The sequence below is a fragment of the Symphalangus syndactylus genome, chromosome 16 (genome assembly GCF_028878055.3).
Source record: "Symphalangus syndactylus isolate Jambi chromosome 16, NHGRI_mSymSyn1-v2.1_pri, whole genome shotgun sequence".
NCBI lineage: Eukaryota > Metazoa > Chordata > Mammalia > Primates > Hylobatidae > Symphalangus > Symphalangus syndactylus.
In genome coordinates this window covers 52,834,905-52,857,905 of record NC_072438.2, presented here as the reverse complement: position 1 = coordinate 52,857,905, position 23,001 = coordinate 52,834,905, and the positions used below count along the sequence as shown (strand labels likewise).

Genomic DNA, 23,001 nt, shown 5'->3' with positions numbered 1-23,001 from the left:
CACCTATCAGCTTTGTTTCCTTGTGCCTGGACCTGTCTTTTCCCAGGTATCTGTGTGGCTCACTCCTTCACCTCCTCAGTGCTTTTCTCAATTATCTTCTCAAAGAGACCTATTTTCCAACCTGACTTAAAATTGCAAACTGTCTCACGATTTCTGACTCTTCTGCTCCTCTGGCCCTACTCTATTTTTGTACTCAGTTGCATAGATCATCTTCCAACATTATATAAATATATATATATATTCTGTGTGATTTCTGTTTTTCCCACTATATTTTAAATTTCAGGAGGCAGGTATTTTTATCTCATTTTTTCAAAAAAACTCATAAGCCTAGAAGAATGTCTGGCATGTAGTAGGTGCCTAATAAATATTTGTTAATAGAATAGATTGATACATGCTAGATAAGAAAAAAAATCCATTCCAATACTTATATAATCTATAAGTAGTGGAATGCAATTTCCATTTCCACTATAATCCACTATAGATTATAGTATATTCCAAAAGAAAATCATAGAACTCTAAATTCTTAGAATTAATAAGTGGTTTCATCAAAGTGACTAGAACCACTTAGCACACATGATCCCTAAGTTTCCTGCATAATAGCAATCATGAGTTGGACTATTTAAAGGGGAAGACAGTAGTGAACAGAAACTGTGTTGGGATAGTCCAAATAATGAATCTGTAAAACTTTACTGTGAAATATATATTTGAATGTATGAATATTTTAATATATATAAAGACATATTTCCACATAAGATTTTTATGACATATCAGTATGACTCCGTTTAATATAACTCTTTATATGGAAGAACACAGTTGTGATGCAAAAAAGAAAAAAAAATTTAAAAAAAGAGATGAAAAGGGATTATCCATCGCCAGATTTTATCATCTAAAACTACAGTGCTTACGAATTTGATATAAGTGTGAGATGATACGTAAGTGGAAAGTGACTTTAGATAGTCCTGTACGGAGGTAATAGATACAGACAGATATATAGATAAATAATATAAATTGGCTTATACATTCATACATAAATGATAAATAAGTAAACACTGTCATTCATCAATTCAACAGGAGTTAAGTCAGCAAGAGCAAATCTATATAAATGAAAAGTGTACATCAGGTAGTTAGCCACAGGAGATCAGAGTGCTATATCAAAAAGGAATTTTAATAGATATCGGACAGAAAATAAATTAAATTGACTCATTGCAATTGATTAGCCAACTATGAAATTTATGGGAAACACAGCGCACAAAGCTGCTGTCACTCTGACAGTAACTGTAAGTTCTGGGAGTTCCCAAAACCATTTTCTGTTTTGATAATTCACTTTATTATACATATAGTATATATTATAAAACCAAATGTTAAATATATAATTATAAAATTATCATCTTATGTTATCAATATATCTACCTCCTTCATACCTTTATTGATGCCATTACTCTTTTATTTCCCATCTCTTATTTTTACTTTCCCTTCATCCTATTTCCCTCACCATTATCTAATCTCTACTGTTAACATTTAATCCTATTCTGGAACATTCCTTTTTCCTCCCAACTAGTTATTTAAAGCTAGAAATACTTGTTTTCAGTGCAATTGGTGACTGAAAGCCATGCTTCTTCATATAGTCCTTGAAATCTATAAGGAAATGGGCTCATATACTCGTTAAATGAAACACAGCTATATATTGTATGTGATCAGAAAGATTGGTAGAAGAAAAAGAACATTTCTTTACAACTTTTGGGAAACAATCTTGTGGGCAGAAAGTCCTTAATAATGACATTATTGTACCATAAAGAGAGTCATGATCTGAAACAAGCAATATAGAGTTAATCTTTTAATAATAAGACAAATAACCCTATAAGCACTTAATACCTGGTTGAAAGAATATTGCACCAGGAATGAAGGAAGCTTATGTCAGATTCTGACCTCATGTTTAGCTTCAGTAAGTTATATTACCTCTCTAAACTCTAGATTTTCTCTACTTCAAATTGATGTAAAGTATATGCTATCGACCCCATAGGGATCCTAAGATGATCCATGGAAGAATATGTGTGAAGCGTTTCTTAAATTTAAAGTCAACATATACCTGTATTTTTTTTATTCAACAAACAGAAAGTTTGGATATTTTCTGAGAACCAAGGACACTGTAGAATATACTATGGATCCAACTATTGTGCGAGTGTGTATAAGTGTGTGTGTATGTTTTTCTTGAATTAAAATTTCTTTATCCTGGGCTCTTAATCTTCAGAACTACAAAGTTTCAACTACTTTCCATATTTGTATACAAAACTACTTCTTACATTTTTTATATCTGACTATCTACTGAGTACAATAGAGTTACATGAGACATGAAAACTGTCTAGCTAGATAGATAAGTAGATATAGAGTATACAAACAAAAATACATATGTGAATTTGCCTATGTATATATGCTAATATTTTTCATTGATTAAAAATAGGCAATGAAAAATTAGGAGATCTGGTAAAGCAGGGACTCATATTCTTGCATTGGCAACCTGCAACTGGGACTGAATAGCAGCAGCTGCCTTTAGACGTGCTCTCTAGCTTGCTGCAGCCCTTTCCACATTGTCGCCCACATTACCAGTTGATTTTTCCTGCCCAGTCCCTGTGGACATTTGAATTTGCAGCCCATGGATAAGGGCATGCAGAGATAGGAAAGGACATTCTGTAAGAACTGATCAAAACAAACTAATGCCCATGCATTTGGGACTGTTGTGGGGTGGGGGGAGGGGGGAGGGACAGCATTAGGAGATACACCTAATGCTAAATGACGAGTTAATGGGTGCAGGAAATCAACATGGCACATGGATACATACGTAACAAACCTGCACATTGTGCACATGTACCCTAAAACCCTAAAGTATAATAAAAAAAAAAAAAAAACAAACTAATGCAAAGAGAGACAATCAGAAAGTCACATGAGAATGGCTTCAGCTTGTCCAAGCTAAAGAGTTGAGGCAGCATTTGACGGAGATGGATATAGATGGTTTTAATTGGAAAAGTAAGTGAGAAGGTGGCAGCACGAGTAGAATGCCTGGGTGGTAGCAGGATAGGAAATCAATGAGTACATAACCTGTACAGGGCAGAAACTCATTCCAAATCAGTCTTCCACAAGGCATGGGCTGCGAGTGCTAACAGGAGGCACACCTGGCATCCCAGAATTGACTTTGGCACAAGGCAGCACTTGATAATCAGATGCAAGCTGCCAGCCCACCAGCAGCCCTCCTCCCTGCTGTTGTCAGAGTCTCATCACAGTTAGCTCACTGCCAATTAAGAAAGTGACTGAAGCAAAATACATTAATAAACCATGGCAAGGAAAATTAGAGAGCCTTGATTATTCCAGTCTAGAGGCAGCCTGAGAAGTCGTTTCTGGAATATAGGTGGTCTGGCTTGATTGATAACATGAATTATTATCTCCTCACAGTAAGGACATGGGGGGAATTAAAAGTATATGCTATTGTTTTTGGTGATTTCTTTTAAATTTTTAGATTTTGACCAGGACATGCAGATATCACTTTAATACAGTTATGACCATTTAAGTCATGAGAGCAGGAAACCCACTCCTACTTCCTACACTAAAATTTATATAGTAATAATGATGACAATATAAAAGTAGCATTTATTGAATACCCCTTATATACCATATACTCTGTTAGACACTTCAGATTAACTCATTATTTAATTCTGAAAAAAAATCCCCAGTTAAGAAAGTGACATTATCCCCATTTTTCAGACAAAAACATTGAGACCCGCAGGTGTTAAAATCCTACTCTATTATCAAACAGCAGGTCCGCACCAGAGAGAACATTTGACATTAGATCGCCCTGACTCTAATGCTTTCACTTTTTCTATTACATCATATGACATCAAATTATTTTGCCTTTTTTTTTTTTTTGAGCCTGAAGTCAGTAATATTCTTGGTGATTTCTTTATATTTCTGTTTGAGAGTCAGGATTACTAAATCTCCATCAGAACTTGAGGTGAACATTTAGATTTGAATTCTCCTAGTTAACTGTTATCTGTCAGCAGCTGGTTATTGAAGGATTTCAGATTCTTTGTCCTGTAGTAGAAATTGTCACTATCAGATGATACTACAACAACTAATCCTATAAAGTGGCTTTTCCAAATCCAGTCTTGCCCAGGTGTCATATTGTACATTTTTAAGCGAAATTAACCTAGTTAACCCATGTCTAGGTTAATTTTGCTTAAAAATGCCTATATCCCTGTAATCTGAATGAAGAATTTACTGCTTTTGACTACATTCAGTAAACCCATTTCTCCATAACGTACTCTTTCTTGGAACTCATCTGTGACAGCTTTATAACTTTATTGAGTATCTGAAGCAGGTTTCAAGTGTTTCGAGAGAATAGATTTTTTGTTCTTGTTTTATTTGGATTTGATTATTTTTGGTAAGCGTAATGTTTACTTTCTTCATTTAAGCTTTAAGAAATGTGGAAAATATCGACTTTTCTACTCTGATTATTCGACTTTTTGTAAGGCTTAGGTTATCACTAGGTAGTAAAATATTTACTTTCACTACAGCCAAATTTTGAGTGCATTTTATTGTTTGTTTTATAACTCCCAAATAAATAATAAAAGCTATCTTTTATTTTCAAATAGGTTTTTGTATTTCAAGAAAATAATTTCCAGTTGGGTGAATTTTTGTGATAAAAATCTCTAATGATGTACTATTTATCACAAATAACGTATCTCCTCAGTTAAATCACCTCAAGTAGTTATAAGAAATCGTTAAAACTATTAACATAGGACCAGTCACCCTACATTTTATGGCAATGAAACTTACAAGAGTGAAATAGAAAAATAATTTGATAACGATGGGGAGTTTATATAGGATAGGGATTTTGATGGTCTCCTGTTATTTTATTTTCTGCTTTTCATTATTATGAATATGTTATTTTAAACTCATGAAATTGGAATATAATAGTGGTTCTTATAGTCACATCAGGTCGAACCTCTTGTATAGAGGGGCACAGGTGCAGGGATCCTGGAGCGATACCCCTGGTCTGCCATCTTTGTCCATATTTAGATCCTGCCTTACCTTAATGCAGAACCTCTAGGTCATAACTGGTTTCATTTGAGGTGAACCACAATAGATTTCTTGGAAATCACCTCTCAAGTGTAGTAGATTATGATTTGATGGGTTGTTCATGCAAGAGGTTGGTTAAGATTAAGTCATAAAAAGTTAAAAAGCCTGCTAAATTCATTTTATAACATCACTATCAAATTATGCCTAATTAAGGAGCTCAATCATATCCTTTAAAAATCTAGGAACAGAATAGTTTGGTCATTAAGATGATGGGTTTAATGAGACCAGAAATAGGTGAATCTACTCGGAAGAGATTCTGTGCTCTATTGGAACAATGGAAGAATGAAGGGGAATGCATTTCAAGGTTTTCCTTTCTTTTTCCACGAGAGCCGCGTTAAATTTTTTCCCAAGGTGGGAAATGAATTAACTAAAATAAAACTACACAATGCTTCCTAGGCATGCATTTAAGCAGTGCAATTTCTAACTGTCTTTTGATTTTTCTTAAACCACCACTAGATGGGACTGTTGCATGCTTGGTTTTGGTTCCTTAGCATCTTTGTCTACAATTTGGGGGTCTAATGAACTCAGAAATAACAGGGAAGCTATAGGATTCTCTATGACAGGTTCTACATAGGGCCTCTGCATATATCATTTAATCTTTGGAATTACATGTGATGCATATTCTAATTCCCATTTTAGAGATAAAGCCACTGCGGCTCAGAAAGAAAGTAGAGAGGGAAGAATTTAACATTTGTGGGCAACTCTGTATTTAAGGCATGTATGCTCATAGGTTTTCCTTCCAACAACCCCCAAAATATCATTTTCCTTCTGCAGATGGAGGAAGGGTCTGTAGTTTAGCAAAGTCACATCACTGCTCTGGCACAAGTAGAATTCAAACTCTTGCCTGCCTTTAGGGCCCATTTTTCTCTATGTATAGCCACTTCTCAAGCAATTTAAACACTTTAATGTATGATGCAACTTTAAAATCATCAAGATCTTAGCAACTTCACCAGTAAAATGCAAGGGTTAGATTAATTTTATTGAAAAATACACAATTTAGACATAAGTGTCTTTGGAAGAAAATCTCATTTATAGATTCAGCAATATAATTTAGTAGTAAAGAGTGTGGACTTCTGAGTTAGGTTACCTGGGTTTGTATCTCATCTCTACTACTTGCTAGAAGTATGATCTTCAGTAGTGTACTACACCTCATGTAAACTCAATTTCCTTATCTGTAAATGAGAATAATAATTATATGGTTACTTACATAGTTGTTACATGAGCTACACAAATTAATACATAGAAATGTTCATCAGCAATCCTTCTGTCAGAGATGACTACTGTCTCCCAATAACTTACAGAATAATAGAATTCCAGATTCAAGCTGTGTGTGTCAAATCAAGACTACATTTTTCTGCCCCCCCCCCTCATTATAGCTATAGGAGCTAAGAGATACGAGTAAAGTTCTCAAAGAAATATGAGTAAATATTAGTTGTATAATTTTCAGTTTGTTACCTAAACCTTAGGGAGATGCCCTTAAACTCGGGAACATGCCCTTAAAATGAATATATATGCTTCTCCTTCTCTCTTCCACTTTCTGTTTGCTGGAAGGCAGTCTAGTGTTGACAAGCCTTCCTGAACCTCAAGAACATGGCCAACACCTTAAATATGGCAGAGATATAAGAAATAGAAAGCCTAGGTCTCTGATACCAAGACTATCCTGTGCTTGGTTGTCTTGTGCCACAATTGTTAAGTGACAGATAGAGGAGGAGAAAATTTATTTCCATCTTATCTTGTTTGTTTTCTTACCTTCTCACTCCAGAGAATGGTGTTTGGTTGGTGCTTAGCTTAATATATTTCCTAAAACTTAATACATTTTCCAAAATGTATCCCTCTCTCTCTCATATATATATATATATATATATATATATATATATATATATATATGCAGTGAACGGTCTATATATAGAGAGACTGTCTAAATATATCTGGAGTGTGAACAGTGTGTATACACACACACACACAGAGAGAGAGAGAGAGAGAAGAAAGTGAGAAGAGAGAAGAAATATTTGAGGTAATAATGGCCAAGAACTTTCCAAATAAAACCACAGATCAGGAAATCTCAGAGAACACTAAGAAGCATAAATTTAAAAAATGAAAGACAACAAGAATCACGCCTAGTCATATCACATTCAAACTGCTGTAAAGCAAAGACAGAGACAATCTTAAAAACAACTAGGGAAGGAAAAACAATACTGCCTTAACTAAAAATAAATAATAGCCAAAGTCATATTTTAAATAAGAAATACTGATCATGCCACAACACTGTTTAAATTTCTGTCAGGGGGTGGGGGGCTAGGGGAGGGATAGCATTAGCAGAAATACCTAATGTAGATGATGGGTTGATGGGTGCAGCAAACTACCATGGCATGTGTACACCTCTGTAACAAACCTGCACGTTCTGCACATGTACCCCAGAACTTACATTATAATAAATAGTTTCCCATTGCTCTTGAAAGTAAGTTATATTACCTTAGCATAATCAAACCAGCTTTGAATAGTCTGGCTCCTGCTTCCTCTTCTGGCCTCATCTTCTTTCATGAAACCCTTATTTCTTGCCTTCCTGCCTTGTAGCCTTCTCTCTATTCCTCCTAAATGCCCTCGGCTTCACCGTGTTCCTGGGATTTTCTGTACATGCTGTTTTCTAGTTTAGGATTATCTTTCCTTTTCTGGATACCCCGTTAACTTTGTCCCTACTTCTTAAGGGAAGCCCTACCCAACCCCCATTTCAAGGTGGGCTGCTCTATTATAGGTCATCTCAAACCTTGTTCAGTTGTGAGGTTGGGTTGTTTTGTACTTTTATTTTTTAATATCTCTTAGAGAGCTTATCTGGCTTTGCTAACACTCCATTCACAACTCCACAGTGCTCAGCATAAAGTGGGGACTAAATTTATGCTTGCTTCATAAAAGAAAGTATAGGTTTCTTGCAATTATCCTAAAAAATAAATATTTATTGATTACAGATTACTGGCGGGGTGGTTTCAATAAATATTTATTAATTTATTAAAAAACAAATGAAGCACTACCCTCAACTAAGCATGCTCTTACGTTTTGGGGAGAAGACACACAGGCTCTAATCCATATAATTTATTGGGGTATACAGTTGTGCCAAATAACAAAAAATTGAAAAGGACAATATAACAAAGATGTGCATCAGACCAGGTTGTGTGTGCCTTTAGGAAAGAAATTCTACAGATTCCAAAACCTGAGCTATGTATACTGTAGCATTAGGAGAAAGGGCAACCCAGGGTGCAGGAACCTTTGCAATTTTGTTAATTGGTGTATTCTCAGTTTTTACAAAAGTACCTGACATTTAGTAGGCACTTAATAATAATTTATTAAGTAAAGAAATAGAAGGTAGCTAAATAAAAAACAGGTAAACAAGTGACAGTGAAAAGACTCCAGGTAGAGTAAACAACATGTACAATTCCCTAGACTGACAAAATTTTTATATCGCTACAGCTTCACATTGATGCCAATATGAAAATGGCATCATTTAGATTGTGAAGTCTTTCACTGAGAGAAAGACTTCAGGAAGAAAAGTGAGGAGAGGGACACAAGTTTTGGATAAATTAAATCTGTGAAATATTTAGGTAAATGGAACAATTTTGATTCCTTCAACAGTCTTGTCCACATTATTATTAGCCTTTGAAACATTTTCTTCTAGATCATAATTCTTTCTTTATTCTCACCAACATTAAAGATGTGAGTTTGAGTTAAGGTTTTTGACAAAATATGTCATCCAAATTCTAATTTCTCTCTCTAACACATAGAAATTCCAATGATTTTATCATTCAGATACAGTACAGCTCTGAGTTAAAAATTATAACCTTTTATAGTACACTTAGATTGTATTTGTAAATGTTTATTTTATTGTATTTGGGGGATAGGGTATTCAACAAAATGTCAAAGGTTCTTGCACCTGAGACACCTGAGAATGCACATTCTACTAATGCTGCAGTGTGCATAGCTCACGTTTTGCAGTCTGTAGAACTTCTTCCTAGAGGCACATACAACCTGGTCTTTTGCATACCTTTGTTATATTCTGTCCTTTCAATTTTTATCCATTGGCCTGAAGCGGGGGAAACCCAACACATGTTATCAGAGTATCTTTTGTTTCTGTCATTCCTAGCAGTAACCAGCAGGTGGTATCAAATAATTTTACATGTGTTGTATTGCAGTCTTTCGTGCCTGTTTGGTTTCTGAGACTTCTTCTTAACTTCCACCCCGCACCCCAACCACAAATACATAGGAGGATTTTATTTTCTTTTGTCTTTCTGATTTAAATCTACCATTTCTTTCAGAGTGACATTCTCTGCATAAATGCATTGAAGTATTTTTTTTTTTTTTATAGTAGGTGCACAGCTTTACATGAAAAAACTCATTTGATCTTAGTAACAACAGTACTGGAAAGCCCTGTTGGTGATCCTTACTTTAGAAATGGGGAAGCTGCTACAGCATTGTCAGTCTCTGTGTTAAACTACCTACCTTGGTTTGACTTTCTTCTCAGCGTGTATCTTCACCCAATACTCTTTGCTCGGACATCGTTTGCTCAGCTATTGAGAGTTGAAACATCAATTATCTAACGTTTTTGGCCTATACCTTGATATAAAAATATTACATAAAATAAACCAAAATATAAAAGTGCTGTAAGTTAAGTATTGTCTGTGCATGGGGAATAATCACATATATTTCACATATTATAGAGAATTTTAGTGCTAAAAACACTTTAAAGTACGTACCTTTTTTTGTATTTAACTGACAAAAGAGCCTCCCAGAGAAGAAGTGAATTGTACAGATCACAGAGGTGATAAAAAAAAGAAACAGTCTGTTAAAGAAATGCTAAGGAAACATTTAGAGAGTGCCCAACTAGGTGTAGAAAAATGCACATTGTTGGTAGACAGGTACATGGAAGGTTTGTGAGCTTTCCAGGTCAGTGCACTATCTCTTTGTTTGATGTCCAGTACTCTCTGTTTATAGTGTCATGAGACCAGGCTACGCCAAAGCAGTAAACAGAAAAGGTGGCATTTCCAGATTTGCCACATTATAATATTCCTAATGTCCAATTTTCAAAAAAGAATATGAGATATCCAAAGTAAAGAGAAACTATAACCCTTTTTCAGGAAAAAAAAATTATTAGAAATTCTATCTGAGGAAGCCCAGACATTTTACTAACCACACAAAGGCTTTAACTATGCTAACTACGATAAAAGAGCTAAAGGAGACCGTGTCGAAAGAACTAAAGGAAAATATAATAATGATGTTTCAAACACTTTATCAATAAAATGATATAAATTATTGAAAAATTGACACAATTAGAAATTCTGTAGTTCAAATTATCATAACTGAAATAAAAAATTCACTAGAGGGGCTTACCAGCAGATTCAAACAGTCCAAAAAGAAAAATCAGTTACCTCAATGATAAGCCAATTAAGATTGTTGAATATGAGGAACAGAAAGAAAACAATGAGGAAAATTAATCAAAGTCTATAAGACCTGTTGTACATCATCAAGCATATTAACACATGAATATGTTGTAGTCACAGAACAAGAGTAGAAAGAGACAGGTGAAAAAAGAATATTTGGAGCATGCACAGTGGCTCACACCTGTAATCCCAGCACTTTGGGAGGCCGAGGAGGGTGGATCATCTGAGATCAGGAGTTCTGGACCAGCCTGGATAACATGGTGAAACTCCATCTCTACTAAAAATAAAAATAAAAATAAATTAACTGGACGTGGTGGTGCATGCCTGTAATCCCAAATACTCGGGAGGCTGAGGCAGGAGAATTGCTTGAACCTGCAGTAAGCCGAGACCATGTCACTGCCCTCTAGCCTGGGTGACAGACAGACTCCATCTTAAAAAAAAAAAAAAAAAAAAAAAAAAAGAGAATATTTGAAGACATGATGGCTAAAACCTTTCAAACTTGATGAAAACCATCTATCAGCACATCCAAGAAGCTCAATGAACTAGAAATAAAGTAAACTCTAAGAAATCACAACTAGATATATCATAATAAAACTGGAATGCCAAAGGCCAATAGAGAATCTTTAAACAACCAAATGTTACAAGCAAAGTAGCACCTCATATAAAAGGGATCCTCAATATAATTAGCACCTAAAAAATCATCAAAAACCATGGAGACCAGAGGCCATAGGAAGATATTTGAAAAGAAAAATACTCAACCAAGAATTATTTGTCAAAACTAAAATAAAATATTAAAAATTAAATATAAAATTTATTGTATGTTTATTTATATTTAAATTTATAAATTTATTTTATATTTATTTTAAATATTAAAAATTAAATATAAAAATTGTTTACTATATTATTAATATAAAATATTAAAATTTTAAATTTTTAATTTTAAAATATTAAAAATGAATATAACTAGACAGAAGTTCAGCAAAATGTAGAAGACTTGAATAGAGAATACGCCAACTAGACCTAACGTACTCTGGTCATAAAAAGCAGAATGCACATATTTCTCAACTGGGCATGGAGCATTCTCTAGAAAGATAATGCATTAGGCCATTAAACAAGTTTCAACAAATTCAAAGATTGAGTTATTACAAAGTATGTTCTTACATTACAATAGAGTAGAATTAGAAATCAATAAAAAAGAAAATTTGGAAAATTTGCATATGTAAACATTAAGCAAGAAATTTCTAAATAACCATGAAATCAAAGAAGAGATCACAAGAGGTTTTAGAAAATAAGATGAATGGAAACAAAAAATAACATATGTTATGGGAAATACAAAAGCTTGTTCTTAAAGAGAAATTTGTATCTCTGACCACTTATGTTAAAAAGAGAAAATAATTCTCAAATCAATAACTTAACCATCTTCCTTGAAAAGTAGAAAAGCACAAACTAAACCCAAAGCAAGAGGAAGAAAAATAAGTGTTAGAGTAGAGATAAATTGTAGAGAGAACAGAAATAACAAATAGAAAACATTACCACACAGCCATAAGTTGGTTCTTGAACAGATCAATAACATTGACTTACTTTTAGCTACAATGACCAAGAAAAAAAGAGAAAAAAATCAAATTACTAAAATCAGGAAAGAAGACCGGACATCACTTCTGACCATAGATAAATAAACATATGTATAATATAAATACAATATATTATATACAATATATTATATATATATTTTATACACACACACACACACACACACATACATATATAAAGTGGCAAGGCGCAGTGGCTCATGCCTGTAATCACAGCACTTTGGGAGGCTGAGGCGGGTGGATCACTCACTTGAGACCAGGAGTTTGAGACCAGACAAGCCAATACGACAAAACCCTGTCTCTACTAAAAATATGAAAACTAGTTGGGCGTGGTAGTGTGCTCCTGTAATCCCAGATACTCAGGGTGCTGAGGCACAAGAATCGTTTGAACCCAGGAGGTGCAGGTTGCAGTGAGCTAAGATCACACTACTGCATTTCAGCCTGGGTGAAATGTCAAGCAAGACTGACTCTCTCAATCTCTCTCTCTCTCTCTCTCTCTCTCTCTCTATATATATATATATATATACTTTATATATATACTTTATATATATATACTTTATATATATACTTTATATATATATACTTTATATATATATACTTTATATATATACTTTATATATATATACTTTATATATATACTTTATATATATACTTTATATATATATACTTTTTTATATATATATTTTATTTATATATATACTTTATTTATATATATATATATATTTTATATATATATAAAGTAATTCTGTGAACAATTGTATGCCAAAAATTTAGATAATCTAGATTAACTATAACAATTCCTAGAAACTATGCATGACCAAAATTGACTCAAGATTCTGAATAAACCTATAACAAATAAAACTATGAGTTTAGTAAACAAAATCTTCCAATTAAGAAAACCTCAAGGTCAAATGGCTTCACTGGTGAGTTCTACCAAACATATAAAGAATTAACAACAATCTTTCTCAAAATATTCCAGAAAATACATGAGAAGGAAACATTTCCTGACTCACTTTATCAGGCTGTATTGCCAAGATACCAGTACCAAACTAGAGAAAGAAATGACAATAAAAAACCTACAGTTCCATATTCCTTATAAATATAGATGCAGATGCCCTCAATAAAATACTAGCAAACTAAAATCAGCCACATTTTAAAAGGATTACATAGCATGACAAAGTGGGATTTATCCCAGAAATGCAAGGTTGGGTCAGCATACAAAAATCAAATCAATATAATACAACATATTTGTGGAAAGTGAAAAAAATGAAAACAATCATACCTATAGGTGAAGGATTAAAGTTTCTCCCTAACATCAGAAATAAGACACAGATGTCTGCTCTCACCAATTCTATTCAATGTTATACTACAGGTTCTAGCTAGGGCAATTAGGTAAGAAAAACAAATAAAAATATACAGATTGGAAAGGAAGAAGTAAAACTCTCTCTATTTGCATGATCTTATTTATAGAAGACCCTTAACGAACCACATCATAATTGTTACAGCTATTAAACAAATTCAGCAAAGGTGCAGGGTACAAAATCAACATAGAAAAAATCAGTTGTGTTTTTGTACATAGGCAATGAACAGTCTGAACAGAAAGTTAAGAAAACCATTCCATTTACATTAGCATCCAAACAAATACAATATCTATAAATACATTTAATCAAGGAGATGAAAGACTTATACACTGAAAACTATAGAATGTTGCTGTATGAAATTAAAGAAGCCCTAAATAAATGGAAATGTTTATTATAGAGAAAGAGAGAGAGAGAGAGATTGATCTAATGGAAATATATCCTGTGTTCAAAGATTGAAAGACTTAATATCATTAAAATGGCATTACTACCAAATATCATGTGCAGATTCAATGAAATACTTATTAAAATTCCAATGACCTTTTTTGCAGAAATGAACAAAATGACCATAACAAAACCATAACAACATACAGAAATGTAAGGGATCCTGAATAGCCAAAACAATCTTGAAGAAAACTAAGACTGATGAATAAGAAGGGACTCAAGCTTCTTGATTTCGAAAGTTAATTTAAAGCTATAGTCATCAAAACAGTGTAAAACTTGACTAAGGATAAATATGTATATCAAGGGTATAAAATTTGGAGTACAGAGATATCCCATATATCTATGGTCAATTGATTCTCAATGAAGTGTCCAAGATAATCTAATGGGGAAACAAAAGTCTTTTCTCACACATGGTTCTGGGACAACGGGCTCTCTAGGTGCAAAAGAATGGATGTGGGCATCTAACTTACACCACACAAAAAAATGAACTCAAAATGGACCAAAGACTCACTGATAAGACCTAAAACTCTAAAACTGATAAGAAAAATAGGCCTAATTCTTCACGACCTTGGATTAGACAACAAGTTTCTTAGGTATGACACAAATTTGTAATGCCCCATATCTTCCTCAATACCAGGAGAGTATCAGTTTTTTAACGTTTTATTAAAATTTTGATGATAATACTGCTTTTAAAAAGCAACTTTTTTGTATTACCTTTACAATTGCTGCTGATTTGTTATTTTCATTTCCTATATTGTGTGTATATACACATATATGTACATACATGTATATGTATGTGTATATATGTACGTGTGTATTTGTTTTATATTCTATTCTTTTGTACAAAAGTCTCAAATGAAAGCCACATATCAGTCTGAAACCTTTCGCAGTTCAGCACATGCAAGCATACTATGTTTCTGTAAATGTGGTTTTAAATAAGTCAGCAACCGGTGAAATAAAGTTCCTTTTTTCTTTCATTCTTACTATTACAATCATATGGTATTTCTAGATACATTTACTCATGCTTTACTAGAATTACTGCTATTTAGAATTACTGTTTTGTAAATGAATAAAAATAGTGCTTTATCCTAAAGGAAAATAAAATACAAAGAACCTTCAAATGTGAATGAATATTTCTTTAACATTTTCGTATTTTCTTTTAATTTAATGTACCTCCAGTGCACACAATTAAACTTATATTGGATCCCTGACAAAATAGGTTATTGTAGTAGCCATTTTGAGGACTTATAATGCAATTCACCTCCTGAATTATTGCCTTCTTTTCTTTTAACAATTGTGACTTCCCTTACCACTGTCAGAAAAGCTATATGTTAAAAGGAAAGGAAATATATTATTTTAAAACCAAGAAAATTACAAAACAATTAATTATATTTTATGAGGTTTGGTTTTTAGTGGTTTGCTTTATATTTTATGGATTCTAAGTTATGTTTTAAAAGAAAATTATGTCCTCATAATGCTGAGCAATCCAGAATTATTAATTTCATACTGAAATAGTCGTGCTTGAAGTATTCTTCTTTCTTTCTTCCTTTCTTTCTTTCTCTCTGTTTCTTCCTTCCTTTCTTCCTTCTTTCCTTCCTTCCTCCCTCCCTCCCTCCCTCCCTCCCTTCCTTCCTTCCTTCCTTCCTTCCTTCCTTCCTTCCTTCCTTCCTTCCTTCCTTCTTGCTTTCTTTCTTGCTTTCTTTCAACGGACTTTTGCTCTGTCACCCAGGCTGGAGTGCGGCATTGTGATCTTGGCTCACTGCAACCTCTGCCTCCCGGGTTTAAGCAACTCCCTGCCTCAGCCTCCCAAGTAGATGGGATTACAGGCACCCACCACCATGCTGGGCTAATTTTTGTATTTTTAATAGGGACGGGGTTTCACCATCTTGGCCAGGCTGGTCTTGAACTCCTGACCTTGTGATCCACCCACCTCGGCCTCCCAAAGTGCTGGGATTACAGTCATGAGCCACCGTGCCCAGCCTCTTGAAGTATTTTTAAATCACGGTTCCTTCATGATTACTTCTGTGGGTTATTGGTCCATTGCTTAACACGATTCAAATAAATGATGAACAAATTAATGTGAGGATTTTATAAGATTTCAAAAATATGTATTAATTGGCAATGGGCCCATTTAAAGTGCCTGCTTTTCCTTGTAGGTAATTCTACTTCAGTATCCCCAGTCTTTTTAACTTCAATAGTACTTAAGAAGAGGAAAAGTGATTTTTATACAGAACAAAAATGGAAACCGAAAGTATTTTGAGAGTCATTACATCACGAAATATCATAACCATTTAAGATAATTAACTTTACACTGTATTCTAGTATTTATTCATTTATTTATTCCTTTTTAGTGGATAAGAGTAGTAAAAGCTTTGGGGGATGGAGGGAGAACTTCCCATGCTGTCCTGCTAGTACCTATTGATGTTTTTGGTTCCTATCTTTTCTTTTGCAGGAGTAACAACTGTCCTAACGATGACAACTCTAAGCATCAGTGCTCGGAATTCTCTCCCCAAAGTGGCTTATGCAACTGCCATGGACTGGTTTATTGCTGTTTGTTATGCATTTGTGTTCTCTGCCCTAATTGAATTTGCAACTGTTAATTACTTCACCAAAAGAGGATGGGCTTGGGATGGGAAGAGTGTAGTAAATGACAAGGTAAGTGACAGCTTCCGTGTTATCATTATTAAGAAAATACCCTAATGAATTCAGCTTGTAACAGATATGTTTCTAAAAACTGACATTAAAGACATCCATATATATATATGAATTTGAATCATATCAATTTCTTTTAAAGTGTTCTTGCTTGAAATCCTTTAGGAGTGCTTGTAGTAGTAATACTTCCATTAAAACCACTCCGTAGCATCTGTTGAGCTGTGTCAGGCACTATGCTAAGTGTTTTACATATGCTCTCTTGCGTAATCTTTATAGCATCCTTATGACTAGACTGCCTTCTTATTCTCATTTTTACTCATGAAGAATCTGAAACAGTAAAGTTATTTACTTGCCCAAGCTTACACATCTTGTTAGTAAGTATACTTGAACTCCGATCTACCTGTCTGACTGTTAAGTTCATGGTTTTAACACCACACTGCATTATTATAAAGAGATTGGAAAAAGAAAATGGGCATTAATTTTACTTATTATAGAATTCCAGGCTCTATCAATGAATTGAATCCTCTTCACCTGTTCCAGGCTCTGCTGATTGATTGTAAAAGCCCAGATAGCATTTTTTCAAAATCTTTCCCATGTTGTATGGAATAAATATGTCGGTGCTGGAATGCTTAGGAATTTTAAATTGCTCATATGGTCTAAAAGGGAAAAGTTATTTGTTTTTAAGATTAACTTCTGTTGAGATTATTGCTGTCCATATTTAGGTTTCACATACTGAATCTAATGGGAGATTGTGCATTGATATAACAGCTGTTTCCTTTCATACTCTGTAGATTATGTATCTGCCTAAGCGGAGGCTTTGAATGTATCATAATCATCTATATTCTTAATAATAGTAAAAAGTTGTATTCAGAGGATATCCTTAACATTGTATCAACCTAAATGCTTCTTTTATTAAATTTGGATTAACATACTGGCAGATTTGATTTCTTTTTCAGTTATTTGAATATATTTTTTCATTTCTGTGACCATGTTACAGTTTAAATATGCAAGCAGTAAATGTTATAGTTTAAAAGTCTTGGTCTTTTTCCTTAATTTTGTAAGCCATAGAAATTTTAATAAGACTGATGATTTATTTCATTTTATAAGTTGTGTTTTCCCTACTAACAGAGCCAACAAATAAATATTAAAAGGAATCTGGTCAATTTTGTATGCTTAACTTCTGGGCTGTTTCCTCATTTCCATTACATTTTAGTATTGATTTATGTTTTCATTGCCCATATGGTGTACTGCTTTTTCATGGTATCTATGCAATTATTTTTTAAGGTATATTGGTTACACATGCATTTTTATACCAATTTTTTGGAGATAAAATATTAGACCTTTGTAAATATGTCACAAAAGACAAATGTTTTGTGCCATGAATTCCCATATATAAATTTATTGATATATTATTTTAATATTAGAGAGTGCCAAATTGACATTCTGCAATGATATGCCTTCTCAACTCTTTACCTTGGAAAACAGAAGTACCTCTAAATGTGAAAAACAAATAATTGATAATGCTCTATGAAGGCAATAGCTTACCTTCATGAATAAGTCTATCCATATGCCAAATTACACATAGCCGGATAAATCTATGTTAAAATCAGTTAGGTTCCACCCTAATTTTCAGGAAAAGAATGAACATTGTTTATGTTATTTTAGTTCTTGTGGTTTACTTCAGGAAAACAATATATCAGACTTTGCTGTTCTCATTTCCTTTTCCATAGCTAGAGTGTCCAGCACAGTGCCTGGTCCTCAGCAGGCATTTCGTAAATATTCATCGTATAAAAGAATGAACGAGTTTGTGATCTTAAATCTGACAATGTAATATCAGTGGGAGCACTTCTTTGCCTTCATGGAAAGTTTTGTAAAAAATACTTATAATAAATTTATCAGTGGGCATTCTATCCAATTTCATGATTCAGATGTTTTGAGAGTTGTTTCATAAACCTACCTTCAGACTAAGAATGAAAATGTCCTTAAAACTAAAAGGATATCCAGAAGAGTACCCTAAAGTAGCCTATCTGCCTAAAAGATTATTTCAGTGTAATATACTTTTATCTTAATATTCCTTAGACTTAATTTTTAAGCAGAATATTGTAATTTTCTTTAAATACAGAGTTTCTGTCCACAGACTGTTTTTAGTGTCCTTTCTGACTAACCAGGCTTGTGGAAGTCCTTTTGTTTTGACATTAGTAAACATGAGCAAATGCGGTTATCTGTCAATCCAACGAGCAAATGAAAAGTTCTTTGAAAATTCATAAAATACCAAGTATCAATTTGCCACATAAGAATAATGATTCAGCTCCATATTGATATTGTATATTTTAAGAAAAAGACATATGTCTTTAACCTGTTTACATGTGGATTGCACACTCGACATATTACATGCAGAATGTGCACTGTTACTTAAATTTAGCTTTTGCAAATAAATAAACACTCTCAGTTATACTCAAGCTACGTTTGAGCCCTATATTAAAAGGCAAAGCTGGCTCACGCTTGTAATCCCAGCACTTTGGGAGGCCGAGGCGGGCGGATCACGAGGTCAGGAGGTCGAGACCACGGTGAAACCCCGTCTCTACTAAAAAACACACAAAAAAATTTGCCGGGCGTGGTGGCGGGCGCCTGTAGTCCCAGCTACTCGGAGAGGCTGAGGCAGGAGAATGGCGTGAACCCGGGAGGCGGAGCTTGCAGTGAGCCGAGATTGCACCACTGCACTCCAGCCTGGGTGACAGAGCAAGACTCCGTCTCAAAAAAAAAAAAAAAAAAAAAAAAAAAAAAGGCAAAGCTACCTTGTTCTGTGAACTTGGGCAGGACTTTACACTACTTTTAGCCTCAGTTGTGAAATTAGACAAGAAAACCTTATCATTAGAAAAATACAGTGCTGGATCAGATTATCAAACTCTGAATTCTTATGCCTTTCCAAATACAAAGGTGTCTATTTATGCAACCCCAGGCTCTTATGGAACCCTTTTTCATATCCAGTGTTTTTCCTTTCCTCCTTTTGCTCAATACAAATTCTTTCAACCCACCTCTTGATTGGATCTCTATCCTTCTTGCTTTCTCAAACCTGTTCCATTAGTTATTGTTTCCTTATTTTATGTCTTCAAAGCCATCTTATTATTTTCCACTGCCTCCTTTCTTTCAGCTTATGAAGATGCTTAATATGCTTAATTTACCAAGAAGAAAACATTCCAAGCCTATGCCACTTTCTTCCCATATCCTCAGTTTCTCCCCTCTTTTCTATATTCAAACTTTTTTAAAGCATTGCTTGCAATGTTATAACTTTCAACTTAATTCTCGACCAACGATAATCTAAATTCCTTTTCATTTACTATCTTGTAGCTGAAGAGCACTAATAAGAGCACTCCATATTTTAAGATCTGAAAATAATTTTCCTATTTTTCTCAAGGAGTCCCCATTAAATTTTTTTACCGTTGTGCTCCAGAATCATTCTTCAGGCTCAGCACAGCAACTTTTTCTCTTCTTTTCTTTCTTAAATCAAACTTCAGAGTATCAGCTTTCTTCCCTCACATCCTGGCAGCTGCCACTATTCATTTTCTGTTTTTTGATTCTCTGCCAGAGTTCAGAGAGGACCCAGCTTCCCTGGCATCTGTTCTTGTTTATCCCTAAAGACAGTCAATTCTGCTTTCTTTAATGCTGTTTTTGTTTTCAGTATTCACTGTGTGATTCTCACTTTATGGGTTTTACTGACAATGCTTGCATGAATATCTGCAACACTAAGCATACTGTCCCCCCATTTGCCATCCTCAGCACAAATATCAATTCCTCAGGAAATGTTTGAGCCCTCCCCTGCCCTTGCAAATGATTAGGCCTCCATTATAAGTGTGTACAGTACTCTGTTCTTTTGCATTATAGCCTTGACTGTAGGTTGTAACTGCATGTTTCTGTCTCAACTCTTTCACTGATCATGACAATGACCATTTTTGTTTAACACATCACTTCTTTCTGGAATTTTGTACAGGTTCTTACATGTATTAGGTGCTCAGTAAATATGGTATGAGTTAAAGAGGTATTACTCAATCAAAATTTAAAACCCATGCCTTCATTTCACTATTCAAGGTCATTATTGATAACTATACACCGTACCTTTTAACTTACAAGGTAATATATCTAACCTATTCCTGGAACATTTCTACCTGAATATAACATCTCAACCTCAGTCTCAACCTGAATATAACAATATCTGTTTTAGAAAGAATAAAAGAAAATTGATTTTATATCTTTCCACTGCCCATACCTAGTTATTCATCAGTATTGATACTTCAGTTAATGCCACAACCTAATCTTATAAGCCAACAACTCGGAAGTATCACTCAACATCCAGTCAGTCATTAAATCTTGTCCATTATTCTCCTTACATATCTTAGACCATATTTTCACCATCTCTCATACTTTTTATAGTTTTTTTTTACTCCTTTCTATTTTTAATCGTGTCTTCTTCTTATCTATCTCTACATTACTGTCAGTTATTCTAAATCATAAATCAGATCATTTAACTAACTCTTCAGTTCTTTAATCAATTATTAAAAGCAGTTATTCAAGGAGCTAAGCTAATATAGTCCAAGTATATAGTTTTCTCTTATGTTTGTTTCTATGATGAATAATAAGGAAGATTTTTTATTATGTTTTTATTTCCACGTGTCTGGGAATATTTCTATTTTAGAAATGAGAATTGGTCAATAAAGTTCCTTGGTCAGAATCACACATCTAATAGGTAGTGAATCCAGGATTGAGGATAGATCTAAGTTTCATAATCATATTCTTTCTCTAACCATTACTAGCCACAATCATTTTCCCAAACATCCATGCCTCTTCATAGTCCCATAACATCAGACCTGCTGACCCCTCTTGTAATAATACCTCTTCTGCTGCTGCTAACTGACAAACTCCTATTATTTGTTAAGATCTATCTGGTTTTACATAATATGAAAACTTTTCAGATTAATGTATTTAACTCCTCTCGTTCCCCAAATTGTGTTTCGACACCACTCGGTACAAATTATTTTTACAGCATCTCATTACATTATAGCTACATTGTAGATAAGTCTGTTTCTTACACTAGTTTACGAGATCTGAGGGGGCAATATTTTGCCTTATTCATCATCATATCTGCTGTTACTTAGCACAGTATTTAGTACATATCTTATTGAGTTGATAAAAAGTGTATTTACTTTAATTCCTTGAGATTGCTTTCAATTCTAAATCTGAGTCAGTGAGTCCAAACTGGCTAAGGAAATTATAGAAAACACTAGATAATAATTTACTCAAAACATAGACATAGGAACAATATATGCAAACAGTTATGGAATGTGCTATTGTTTAATGAGTCATTTTATTTAATTCATAGAAAACATCACATTTTCAAGTGTATTTATTTATTTATTTGCATTTATAACATCCTGCCTTGTTCCAAAGTATTTCACGCAGTTCATCAAAAGAATGCATGTATTTAAATGATAATTAAATAAAATAGACATAAAATTAGAAAATCAAGATGAAAGAAAATAGACTCAAATACATTCACCTTTGGGCCAGCACATTAGCTGCAGTCCATAGCAATAGCAGTTAAGCTTCAAATTCTCAGTTTCTTGGTGACCAAAGTAACACCTTGGGGGAGGGAAGAGTTATTTTGCTTTAGATATATAAGTTTTCTCAGAGAAAAACTTTTCCTTACACTGAAATTGCCTTTTGAAAAAACAAAATATCATGTTTTTTTTTGTTTTTTTTTTTTTTTTTTTTTTTTTTTTTTTTAATTAGGGGAAGCTGGGTACTGTAGAAAGTGATGTCAAATTTTTCCCAATAAACGCAATAATGGATTTCATATTGATGTTTCTTGTAGTCCCCTTCAATAAAAGCTGAAGGCATTACATTAACATACAACTCAGTGAAAGCAATTCTTCAAGGAGCTAAGCTAATATGGTCCAAGTATATAGCTTTCTCATGGCCCAGTTTATTCCAAGAAAAGACTTTAGAGTACTTAGAGAAGTGGATGGACTGTTTAACCTTCAAACAATCTTCTGTAAGTATCACTTTTCTCAGTCAGGATGATTAGTAGACAGTTAACAATAGCATTATCTGACCAGTGAGCATGTTGTTATTTTACAAGTAATGGGCTTTCTAGTAGCCACAGTAACTGTAAAAAGGCAACATGGTATGGTAGAAAAAGCATAGATTTGCACTTTGGAGACCTGATTTTTTTCTCCAAAGCCTATTATATTTAGTGTCTGAATGAGAGCCCCATTTCTTTATTGTAAGGAATAGTCCCTAAGATTCTTTCTGACTCCAAACCATGTAACTGTTATTTTCATTCAAATGCCAGGTCACTTTACTCATAGGTGTTTATATGTTAGCTAGAACATCGACTGAATTACTAGCAAA

At 33.8% G+C, this 23,001-nt stretch overlaps 1 protein-coding gene across 6 annotated transcripts in view; it reads left to right on the top strand.

The window, feature by feature from the left end:
* The window catches only part of GABRA2 (gamma-aminobutyric acid type A receptor subunit alpha2), a 148,609-nt gene that overhangs the window by 113,270 nt on the left and 12,338 nt on the right, over positions 1-23,001 (top strand). For 3 of the 6 annotated variants that reach the window (XM_055245716.2, XM_055245714.2, XM_063619486.1), the window contains 2 exons: positions 16,397-16,599; positions 22,463-22,642. In XM_055245716.2, coding sequence (XP_055101691.1) covers positions 16,397-16,599; positions 22,463-22,642 — 383 coding nt within the window. The remainder of the gene's footprint in view (positions 1-16,396; positions 16,600-22,462; positions 22,643-23,001) is intronic. The other 3 variants (XM_055245718.2, XM_063619487.1, XM_055245717.2) reach the window with 1 other exon arrangement.